Below are 12,434 nucleotides of genomic sequence, written 5' to 3' on the forward strand. Positions count from 1 at the left end.
TGTTTTAACTGGAGTTGGAAGTGTTCTTAAAGCCCTCCACATTGAACTGGATCCAGATTGGCCTTGTGGAAATGAATGCCTATAATTTCCTGATGCCTAACATACCTGCTATCATTAATTACATGCCAATGCTGATAAATACCCTCCCTGCTTGTTTATTAGTATAACTTGTTTTCAACTAAGCATGCCCTTAAATTTGTAAAAAGTGCCTGTTATTTTTCTTGACTTCTTCAACATAGTCTATCTCAGTTGAGATAAAGAGCAGGAAGGTCTAGCTTAGAGCAGAAGTTTCTCGACATTTTGTTGTTGTTGTTCCCAGAAACAGTTTCTAATTTCTCTTCAAAGAAAATTTAATTATATCTAAGTCTTTTAGAAAATATAAGTGCAAAGTAAACACTAATGAAATGATAAAACATCTCCAGTTGGAAGAGAAGGCCAGATTTTTAAGTGAAAGAATTGGAACTAGATCTGAGATATCCCAGTAACTTCATTATGTAGATGCCAATGCTGAGAGATATGAAGTAGACTCGCCAAAATGCTATCACTATTTAGAGACAGAATCAGAACTAGAAACTCTTTTTTTATGGTATGTGTTTTGTATACTTGCCCTTTAAAATTTTCTCTCAATTTTTTTCTGAAAGTAGGGGGTAGGGTATAGATAAATAAAATACTATTACCAATGGTGTGTGTTCATACTCATTAAGATTCTTTTGGTTACAAGTAACAGAAACCAGTAAGTAAATGGATCTAGCAAAAAAAAAGGCGGGGGTGGAGGGGAGAGAAAATTTAGAAAAGATTCTGGAATAATTCCCAGAATCCAATTCTGGTGTGGGTCCCTTAGTTTGAAATTCAGAGAGAGGGATAAACACACAGAGAGAAAGAGGGAGGAGACAAAAGCTATTGTTCACTCTGTTCCCACCACCTTCAGTGTCCTTCTGCCTCACCTGTGTGTCTGTCTTATAACCCTTAAAAATTTTTTCTTTGTGCAGTGGAGTCCCACAGCCCATAGGGAAGGACCAGTAGTCTGTCAGGTAGATTCAAAGTAGAGAATCATAAAATGATATTAATATGCATTCCTACTGCCTTAAACATTTTACCTTAAGAGTTAAGATGTACATTTAGCTACCAGTGTACATGTAGGATAAGGCCTTTGATTTCAGTATAATATGCTGATTGAGCATCTGCTTTCTCTTTCTTGAGAAAATTCAACCCATAATCTAGATTTACAATTTTGGCTTCTTAGAAAGGAGCAAGAATTTAGACACGGAAACAACACGAATGCAGAATCCTTCTAGACTTTTATGTTTCTCTTCTAGTCTCATGTTATCTCTCCAGTACCTACTTTGACAGTTTTTTTTTTTAGCAACTTACTTTTATATTAAGTCTTGCCAAAGCATTAAACCTGGTTTTCATAGAAACATCTCCTTCCCTGGTACTCATAATTAATGGGATTATATAATATATAATCAAATTGCATAATTACTAACAGTAAAACTAGCATAAACAAGTTCTAATATAGTTAGAGCAGAAGTGTGTGGGAGTACTAGAGATGAACCTAACTACCCACTATGGGCAAGCTATGGGCATCTGTCACTATATTTAAAAGAGGGGACTTGAGAGCATTGGTAATCTAGAAGTGGGGTAAGCAGAGGTCTATTAAAAGTGATTCTAGTGTATTAAAATGATTTATATACCTGTCATAGCTTCCTACTAGACCAGCAGCTCTCAAAACATGATCTGGACACTTTTGGGTAGAGGGATTCCTGAGACCTTGTCAAGGGGTCTGTAAAATCAAAACTATTATTCATAATAATACCAAGCCTTTTTGCCTTTTTCAGTTCTGATTTCCTAAACATTTCTTAGTTTTATTTCCTAATATGATAAATAGCAAGAGATCCAAACCCACATAAAAGCTCTGTGGGGGCCCTCAGTACTTTTTAAGAATCTCTGTCACAGAAATCATTTGAATGGCTGCACTAGACTCTGTACTCCTTAAGGATGGGAGCCATGTTTTATTCATCTTTGTTATTCCTGATGTGTTTCAAGTATTTGTGGTCTTTTAAACTGGGCCAACAAAGTGCTTTTAAGTGAGAGTTCCCCTATTAATGAATATGATCTGTAATAAACAGCAGTGGTGTGCAAATGGGTGCTTTCAGATGCCTTTAAGGTATAATGCAGTATTTAATACCTTTCCCCTGAAATCTTAAGCAACGTTTTGAAGAAGAAAAGAAGCATGATTAGTGGAAAGAATATGAAAACATTTTCTGATGAGGCTTTAAAAAGTGTGTGAAGGCTTTAAATCTTGAATAGGAGGCTTTATCATAAGTAAATTGGCTTTTTAAAATTTATTTAAAAGGAGAAGGGGAATGAGCTAACAGAGATGTGGGGTTATTTAAGAGCAGCCAATCAGTGGGAAAATTCATTGCAGATGATTATGACTTTTCTTTCACTTGAGAAGCATTGGAAAGCTATTTTAGGCTTGAAAAGGGAATGTCATGGACAGGAAATTATGGTTTGGAGAAGTGAATTTTATTGCTTTGTGAGAGTGGCCTTGATTGAAGAATAGTGATGAGAGTAGTGGCCAAGTTGATATAGGCAGGTGCTTTGGAAACTTCTTACTCTTTTAGGTATTATATGGAGAACATTGACAGCAGAATCCTTTAACTAAAAATTAAATTCAACCTATCTTCCTGAAGGAGATACTGCTTTAAATAAGTGGGGAAACATTCACAGATGGTATTAACAGATAGCTCTTTTAGTATTCAACGAAACACCTGGATATATAAGTAAATTATTTTCAGGGATGGTATGGTATTCTAAGTTTGTTTAGTTCTTTAAAAAGGATTAATTTATGTTTTAATAGAGGACTTTCGCATGCATTTAAGATACTTTATACATATCTTGCTATTGTTATGACAATAATTTTTCTAGATAGAACTTTCAGCTTCAGTGGAAAGGCAAACTCAAATATAAGATTTGGGAAAGTCAAATTTTAATCTCAATCTTACTAAATTGATTAACAAGATGAAATTATTTTTAGACATTTAAATTTAATATAAAATAATTATGGCTTTGTTTCCTTCCTGACATTTTGGTATAAGGTAGGCATGCTTCTCATCATTGCTTTTTCCAGACCTCTGATAGCATATATTGAGATTAGTTGTATATGTTGCATTGAGGGCCTCTTCAACAATTGGATTACCCATGCATTCACAGTTAGGGGCTACAGTAAGGGGTCTCCTGGACTTTAGAGACAAAATCAAGAACAGTCACCATTAGGAAGATTTTCTAATATAAATCATGTGGGTGTGGTACTATTTGTACTCTACATTTTGGTCCATTTATCTGTTTATCTTTATCCCCCCCCCCAACACACACAAACTGTATGCTTCTTGAAAAGAGTACCATGTCTTACTCATCTTTGATTCCAAATGCTTAAATGGTGCCCTTTACATAGTAGGCACTTAGTTAATGTTAGGGGAATGCACGAAGTCGTTCGCCCTGAAGAGATTAGTCATAAATGCATTGCTGATGAGCCAAAGGATTTCCTGAATCTCTTCTCAAAACCTGGGTGAATTCTCATGGAATTAAGACTGAACCATAGCTTCCTAACCATAGTTGTACATTTCCAGACTATAGGAAAGCTGGTGCCATCATGGGATAATATATGTACTATCAAAATAAGGTCTGTAAAGTGACTTTACCACAATGTTTCGTGCCTAGTAGTCATGTAGTAAGTGCTAACTTTTGTTTACCTTTTTGGTTTCTCTTGAATTTTGTGTCAGGGTCACCATAAGAATTCTTACTAATGGTAGGAAAAATTGCCCTTCTGTTTGGACAAATATCCATAGCAGTTAAAGTTCTAATTTGGACATACCCAAGTTAATAAATCTGCTGGAAAATAGAAGTCAGAGCAACTAGCAGGCAGAAGTGGTACACAGTAGAGCCTAGACAATGACCTGCCCAGTTTATAGTATTTTCTAGACTAGCTATTCTAGTCACAGTGTATCCTAGTATTTTATTTGCATACATATGTGTGTGTGTCCTCACACACACATACAGATATGTATTATCTTTGATTTTAGTGGGTTAGACTAGCTGGGTTTTCAGAAGTTACTTCTCTGCCAAAGATATGTAGTCTCCACTCCCTTCAAATTTTTGAAATTTGACTTTATGCCCTATTAGGCCACCCTCTTTAGAAAGAGATAGTATATAAAAGTTGTTATTGGCAAGGGGCTGCAGCAGCCCAGTAAACAAACTTGACAAGCTCAATTTTTTTACTAGCCAAGAGTAAGGTTTTTCTCTATTCTGACTAATGATGCTACTATAAACTTACAAGTTTCCTTGATTTTTATTATTACATTTAATTCTAATCATTATTACTGTGGCTCATATGTCAAAGTAAATTCTTGAAAATGATCAGTGTTATCTCTGAATATATTAATTTTTTTTTCTTTTCCATTCAAGATAAACTTTCATTGGAAGGAATAGTGGTACAAAGAGCTGAATGCCGACCTGCTGCCAGTGAAAACTACATGAGATTAAAGAGGTTAGTGTTCTTTAACTTTAAAATAATACCTGATAATTCCTTTTGGGGATTGAAATGCATGTATTAGATTGTTTATTAACTGTATGAAAACTGTGGTTATGTTGCAAGTGTTTTCTTCAAAGGCTGTTTTGTTTTAAAACTAAGTAAGAACAAACTTCTAGTTATAAAATAAATAAGTCCCGGGAATATAATGTACGGCATGGTGATTATAATTAATATTATTGTTTTGCATATTTGAAAGTTGCTAAGAGAATAGATCATAAAAGTTCTCATCACAAGAAGAAAATTTGTAAATATGGTGACAGATGTTAACTAGACTTATTACGGTGATCATTTTGCAATGTATATATATTTCAAATCATTATGTTGTATACTTGAAACTAATATAATGGTATATGTCAATTATACTTCAATTAAAAGAAAAAAAAACCCCAGGTAAGAGTTTCTTTGGCAAGGGAACTTTCAGAACCTGGCCTGTTTATTTGGGATGTTTGAAGCTACTCTCTTATTAAAACCTGTAGTCAAACTTTTTATACTTCTTTTTCTAATCATCTTTATAGATCATGATTTTTTAAAGACCTATAATAAGGTATTTGTACTATTTTATTTTTAAAGGCTGTAATTTTCCCATAATGAACATTTCTAAAATACTCTACAGTATAAAGCAAGTATAGTTGCTAGAATATCATCCTTTTCTCTTGATTTACAGAGAACTTTTTATAAACTTACTACTTTGTTAGAGACTTCACATAAGGTCTCTCCTCCGCCACTGTTGTACATGGTCAGCATTTTGTAATTAATTTGATGATTGCAAATTCTTGATACTCCAAATTTTATGACTTTAAAAGAGCACTTTATTTAAATCCTGAGGAAAGGCTTTTTAAAAATGTTTTATTTTAAGTAAACTCTACACCACCTGTGGGGCTCGAACTCACAGCCCCACGATCAAGAGTCACGTGCCCTGTCGACTGAGCCAGCCAGGCACCCCTTGTTTTATACTTTATATTGAATGTATTTCAACCCTATGTACTTCAGAATTACAAGTTTGTTCATTCACTCAGCACTTAACTGTGTGAAAGAGTAGTGAACAAAACAGGCAAAACTCTCTGCCCTCATGGAACTTACATTTTAGCGGATTATACCTATACAGGGTTCATAATGGGGAACACACTGTTCAGGTGGTAGCAGTAGCCTGCCTGGATATCAGTGTTCTCACAGATAGAAGTGGCTGCTTGAGAGGCACCTGAGTGGTACAATTAGTTAAGCATCCAGCTCTTGGTTTCCACGGTAATTTCAGGGTCGTGCGATCGAGCTCCACATCAGGCTCCCCATTCAGCATGGAGTCTGCTTAAAGATTCTCTCTCCCTTTCTCTCTGCCCCTGTTCCCCCGCCATGCATGTGCACATGCTCTCCCCCACCAAAATTAATAAATCTTAAAAAAAAAAAAAGTGGCTGCTTGAGCTGGATCCTCTCTAATGTCACATCATCTTTTTAATTTCCCTCCTTTCTCAGTTAGATTAGAGTGTGTCTCTCAGGAAGGAAACAAAAAGACTCTTTTCTTGTCCAGTAATTCTTCTCATTTAAATGGCTTCCCAGGGCAAGGAAAAGGATGATAATCAAAATGAAAATTTTTTATAACTGAAAATAACTTTGGAACACAGTCAGGAGGTGTTTCTCTCTTTGTGTTTAGCCTATAAAGTTGATCATACAATGTGTGTTTTTGAAGACTTACCTTCTTCAGATAGCCACTGAAATTGCAAAATGCAAAATCTGGTTATTGAGCTACTTGCCAAGATCTTTTTTTGTGGTCCTAATTTTCTTTAAAGGTTTCTAAAGATTTCTGATGATGAGATTAGGCAAGTTGGCCTGTTGTGTTAATGAAATGGCTGCTTTTTTTTTCTTACCAAAAGATAAAAAAAATGTTTAGTCTTTTGAATGTGCTAAGAGATCAGCCATTACATATTTCAGTTACTTAAGTGACTTAAGGAAACAGGGTGATTCAGGAGACCGATAATCATGTGAGTTTCATAAAATAGATGATCCGTGACATGTCATGAGCCCTGAGATTTTTTTTGACCAAGTGGAAAAAGACAGGAGTAAGAACACTCTAAACAGAGAGAGATATGCACGCATAAAGACTTGGGGAAGACATTGGAGACCTGTGTGTAGCTCTGCGAGCCTGGAATGCGGGATTTGTTTGAGGCAGAGCAAACAGAAGCTCCAGTCTAGACCTCTGTTTTGAGCTCCAAACTTGTATATTCAAAAACCTGGTTGAATGTCCAATAGACATTTTAAATATATGAAAAACTGTTCTCCCAGGCTTTCCCCCAAAACTGGCTCTACCAGTGGTCTTTCTCATCTGAGTTAGTACAAACTCTGTTCTCCTGTTTTCTTAGTCCAGAAATCTTGGTGACATTCTTGAGTCCTCTCTCACACTCACATCCAATGCGTCAGAAAAATCTTACTGACTGTACCTTGAAAGTATTACACATCTACAGTGTGACCATTTCTCACCACCCATGTGGTCCGCCATGAAGTCTCACCTAGGTCACTGCAGTAGCCTCCTAGCAGCATTCCTGCTTCTGTCCCTGCCCCACTCCAGTCTGCTGCCAGCACAGCAGTCAGAGCAGTTCTTCTAAAATCGGTTACGTCATGCCATTCCTCTGCTCACCGGTCACGTGCAGTGCTTCCTTCTTACTCAGAGTAAAATTCGAGTCCTTCCAGTTCTCTGCAGGGATCTACGTGATCACCCTCCTACTCTTTCCCACTTCTCCCCATCCTTACCTCCTCTCCCCTCACTCCCCCTTACTTACTCTTCTCTAACCACCCTGAGCTCCCAACAGTCCTGAGCACTCTAGGCACTTCCATATTAGGGCCTTTACACCAGATTTTCTTTTCTGCCTGGAACATCATTTCTGCAGATAACTGCATGGCTCACTCCTTGCCTCTTTCAAGTCTCTTCTCAGATTCTACTTTTCCAATAAGGCCTATCCTGACCAACCTACTTCTTTCTATACTTGTATTTTCTTATAGACCATATCACTCTTAATAGACTATATAACTTACTTATATTTATTGCCAGCTTTGCCCTAGTGTTAGTTTAAACTTCTGTGGTTGGTTCTTTGGTGTGTATGTGTGTGCATGCACACAATCATCTATTTTGTTCACTTATACACACACACACACACCCAAGTGTTTAGAATAGTTCACGACAGGGTGCCTGGGTGGCTCAGTCAGTTAAGCATCTGCCTTTGGCTCAGGTCATGATTTCAGGGTCCTGGGATGAACCCTGCATCTGGCTGTCTGGCAGGGAGTCTGCTTCTTCCTCTCACTCTGCCCTTCCCCCCACCCCCCACCAATGCTCTCTCTCTCTCTTTCAAATAAATCTTTTTTTTTTTTTTTTAAAGAATAGTTCATGACATGTAGTAGGTGGTCAGTAAGTATTTATTGAGTGAATAAATGGCAGGAGATAAGGTTTAAAATATTAAAGACCTTTATATTCTTGCTAAATTATCTGTTAGAGTCTTAATATGCTTTAGTAAGAAATTTGGACTCTGTGCTTTGGCTGTTAGGGAGGCACTGAAGACTTCTAAGCTCTATGGAAAGCAAAGGGATTTCTGTTTTGGGTAGGTCATCCTGGCCATAATGTAAGACTGAATGCAGGGAGATAAGCTAGAGGCTGATGTAATAACCCAGGTACAAAATGTCTAAATGACTAAACAAAGTGGTTCTAGTCAGAAGGGAAACGAAAGACAAGGTTTTGAGGATAGAATCAATAGGACTTAATGAACTCATCTCCTACTTAAGTGGTTGTGGGACAGGGGATTTCTCTAGGACCAGACTGATGGTGGTGGCTCTTGTGTTGTGGCCTGGGTGCATTCTGTTACGAATCCTCAGACTGATAAAAGGAGAGGGATAGGAGAGGCCTTATAGTTCCCATGTCCACTTTAATGTAAATCCTGGTTGACAGTTTACATTAAAACTTAAAAAAGCAGACAGTACTTAAACTGCAAGAAGAGTACTGATGGGTAAATTAATCAAAATAGGAAAATAATATAAGCCGTAAGTTGTATCTCATGTACAGTTGACACTTGAACAACAAGAGGGATGGGGTGTCAACCCTTTGCACAGTTGAAACTCCACGTATAACTTTTGACTCCCCAAAACTAATAGCCTGCTGTTGACTGGAAACTTTAACCAATAAACAGTTAACACATATTTTGTATGTTATATGTATTATTACTGTATTCTTACAATAAAGTAAGCTAGAGAAAAGAAAATGTTAAGAAAATCAGAGAGGAAGAGAAAATGCATTTATGGTACTCCACTGTAAAAAAAAAAAAAAAAAGTCCACGTATAGGTGGACCTGTGCAGTTCAAACTTGTGCCGTTCAAGGATCAACCTGTATTTTATTTGTCGTTATTCAGCATTTTCACATGCCTAATGTGATCACTGAGGTAAGGCTCAATTTTTAAAAAAATCACTAGTTACTGTTCTTGCTCCATAGAGTTTACAGTTTTTGAACATGAAGGAGAAAACACACACACACACACACACACACACACACACACACCATGAAGGAGAAAACACGCGCGCACACACACACACACACCATCACTAGTTACTGTTCTTGCTCCAGAGAGTTTACAGTTTTTGAACCTGAAGGAAAGCACACACACCAGATTGTCCAAAACATCTATTTACTGACCATATAGTAGAAGAAATAGAAATAGGGTGGTGCTGTTGATCAAATGGAAAGGCAGATTTCCCGATGGAGGTGACATCAAAGTAGAAGTGTTTGAAAACAGAATTGGCAGGTCAGTACTTAAGATATCCAGCATCTGGATATTTCACACATACGCTCCAGGGTTTTCAGGGCCTCCTTCTGATTGCCTGATCCCATTTAATGATATTTGAGTTTTTGGATAATCTGGCTCACTTTTTGGCTTTATTTTTAGCTGTTCTCCTTTTGACAGACATCAGCTAGTTCTTTCACACTACACATTGTTATCCTGGATGTGCTGGGCACTTTCAAGTTTTATGCTGCATCCTCTACCTAGAATACCTCATCTACCTTCTGCCAGGATCCTTCTGAGCTTTTCAAACCAACCTAGGTGTTACTTACTCAGTGAAACTTTCTCTTGTCTTCCACTCCCCACTCCAGTTAGGATCTGCTACTCCCTTTTCTACATTCCCACATACTTATTTATTCTATTTAACAGTACATATAAATGTCTATGTTTTCTGTTGTTTAAGCGTGTATGGTTGCATCTTCTACAAGATGATGAACTTCATAAGAACAGGGACTGTGGGTTTTATTTTCTTTTTCTTTCTTTTTCACTCTCTCTTACTCCCTTCCTGTTTGTATTCTGAGCACTTAGCATAGTGTGTTACAAATGATAAATACCCAGAAGTATTTGATGGGTTGAAATAGAAAGGAATGGCAAAACTAGGTATAGAAATGTAGGAATCCGCAGCATTCAGCTTCTTTAATTTTTTTTTTACTCAGAGCTGCACTTGAAACGTGGACTAATTGATTTTTCAATTCATATGCACATATATATGTGCACACACACACATGCACATTCATAAATACATACATATGTATCTTCCTTTGAGAAGGGGAACGTGCTGATAAAACAAATACAGAAACATTTCATCAACAACACAAAGTTTTTCAAAATATAAAGTTAGAATTAAATAGTTTTCCATTTACAGAGGACTGGAAGAGAAAGCCTTTTTATCAAAGAAGACCTTTCCCTAAGTCAGTGAGGTTTTTTTCTTTAACCAATGTGTTTTTACTGTATTATATTTGCAGATAGTGGCTGAACTACACTCTTAGCAACATAAATGGGTATATTTACAAAGTGTATTGTGTATTTATATATAATAATCTTTAAGAATGATTAGTGCTACTTTAGTGGGAATTTGATTTTAGTAATAAGTGCTTATTATAGCTGTCTGCTATTAAATTTTAGCTGATGAATTAGCCACATATTATGAGAATTATAACTGCCATATTAATCAAATATAAGTAAGATTCTGTTAATTTGTAAGATTCTGTTATTCATTTAGATAAAGGTGGAAATAAGTATTGCAGTAAACACAAGGAATATGTGAACCCTTCAGTCAATAAAACTCAGGCCAAGAAAGAAATTAATCCTATGCTGTAATTTTCCTTAGTCCAATCCCATCACATAATATAAAATCCTGCAAGCATCCATTTAGCCATCAAGAAAACCTAAAACACAAAAGGGAAAAAATATTGCGTTGCTTCTATTACTTTTTCTTTATCTCTATAAATTTGGTTGGATCTAATGATATTTTATTAGGAGGAAATTTATTTTGAATTGGTAAATGTAAATATACTCAATATCAACTCACATTTGATATACTGATTAAAATTTATGGAGCACATGGGTGGCTCAGTTGGTTAAGCGTCTGACTCTTGATTTTGGCTCAGGTCATGATCTCAGGGGTCCTGGGAACAAGCACTGTGTTTTGGACTCTGTGCTCTGTGGGGAGTTTGCTTGAGATTCTATCCCTCTCCCTTTCCCCCTCCCTTTCCCTCTCTAAAAAATTTTTAAAATTATTTAATTTGTGTTTTATTAAGTGTAACTTTAAGCATCTTGAGGGTTGGTTTTGTTTTTTTTTTTTTAAACTAATCGCTGTGTCCACCATGGGGCTTGAACTCATGACCCCAAGATCAAGTTATACGCTGCACCGATTGAGCCAGCCAGGTGCCCCCTTGAGGCTTTTTTAGTAGTCAAATGATAAATTATATACATTCACCCCACTTATAATTCATGTTGTACTCTTTTTTTTTTTTTTAAAGATTTTATTTATTTATTTGACACAGAGAGAGACAGTGAGAGAGGGAACACAAGCAGGGGGAGTGGGAAAGGGAGAAGCAGGCTTCCCACCGAGCAGGGAGCCCGATGCGATGCGGGGCTCGATCCCAGGACCCTGAGATCATGACCTGAGCCAAAGGCAGTCGCCCAACCAACTGAGCCACCCAGGTGCCCTGTCATGTTGTACTCTTTAAAATATAAAGGGACATAAAGATAAGACAGTCACCCTAATGTGTGTTTTCTTGTAGGAAAGTCCTAGTAATGGGAAAATATGTGGCTTTTTAACTTCTACATGTTTATGTCACCAACTCATCTCAAAATACTTGTCTCAAAAGTTTTTATTTTTAATTTTTTCAGTGTTTGTGGGATTTCATCAAAAACCTAAGAAAAGCCATTCTCTTTGGGAACAGAACATAGACTGTGGAAAGGTGGAGAAGAGAAAAATCAGTCTTTTTTCTATGCAAAGACACCAGATAGTAGGAAGCAAGTTGTGATTCACTTTCTTTCTTGGGGAGAGGTTACCAGGCTATACCTGCCTAGATTCCTGATGTTTATTTTTTTTTATTTTTTTTTATTTTTTTAAAGATTTTATTTATTTATTTGAGAGAGAGAATGAGAGACAGAGAGCACGAGAGGGAAGAGGGCAGAGGGAGAAGCAGACCCCCTGCTGAGCAGGGAGCCCGATGTGGGACTCGATCCCAGGACTCCAGGATCATGACCTGAGCCGAAGGCAGTCGCTTAACCAGCTGAGCCACCCAGGCGCCCCTCTGATGTTTAATATTATGGTAAAAGATGTCTTAGAATGTGTTATTATAAGGGAAGAGGAAAAGGACTTCCTCACTCAGTAGATCTTTATGTAATTTATGGGTGATGTGATTCATGTGGGTGAACTAGATTCAGGCCCAAAGAAGTTTCTGCAAATAAAATATTTGCTCAATGCAATTACAGCACTGAATGTGGATATATTTAGTACTTGTAATTTTGACTCTTCTCTGTATATAAATTTCATAAAGAATAATTATTTTTAAGTGATT

The 12,434-nt window shown here is 36.8% G+C and overlaps 1 protein-coding gene across 2 annotated transcripts in view; it reads left to right on the top strand.

Annotated features, from left to right (window-relative positions):
* Positions 1 to 12,434, top strand: part of GTF2F2 (general transcription factor IIF subunit 2) — a 149,028-nt gene that overhangs the window by 77,729 nt on the left and 58,865 nt on the right. For both annotated transcript variants that reach the window (XM_078070336.1, XM_036071698.2), the window contains one exon: positions 4,468 to 4,549. In XM_078070336.1, the coding sequence (XP_077926462.1) occupies positions 4,468 to 4,549 (82 nt within the window). The remainder of the gene's footprint in view (positions 1 to 4,467; positions 4,550 to 12,434) is intronic.

Source organism: Halichoerus grypus, chromosome 4 (genome assembly GCF_964656455.1).
Source record: "Halichoerus grypus chromosome 4, mHalGry1.hap1.1, whole genome shotgun sequence".
Taxonomy (NCBI): domain Eukaryota; kingdom Metazoa; phylum Chordata; class Mammalia; order Carnivora; family Phocidae; genus Halichoerus; species Halichoerus grypus.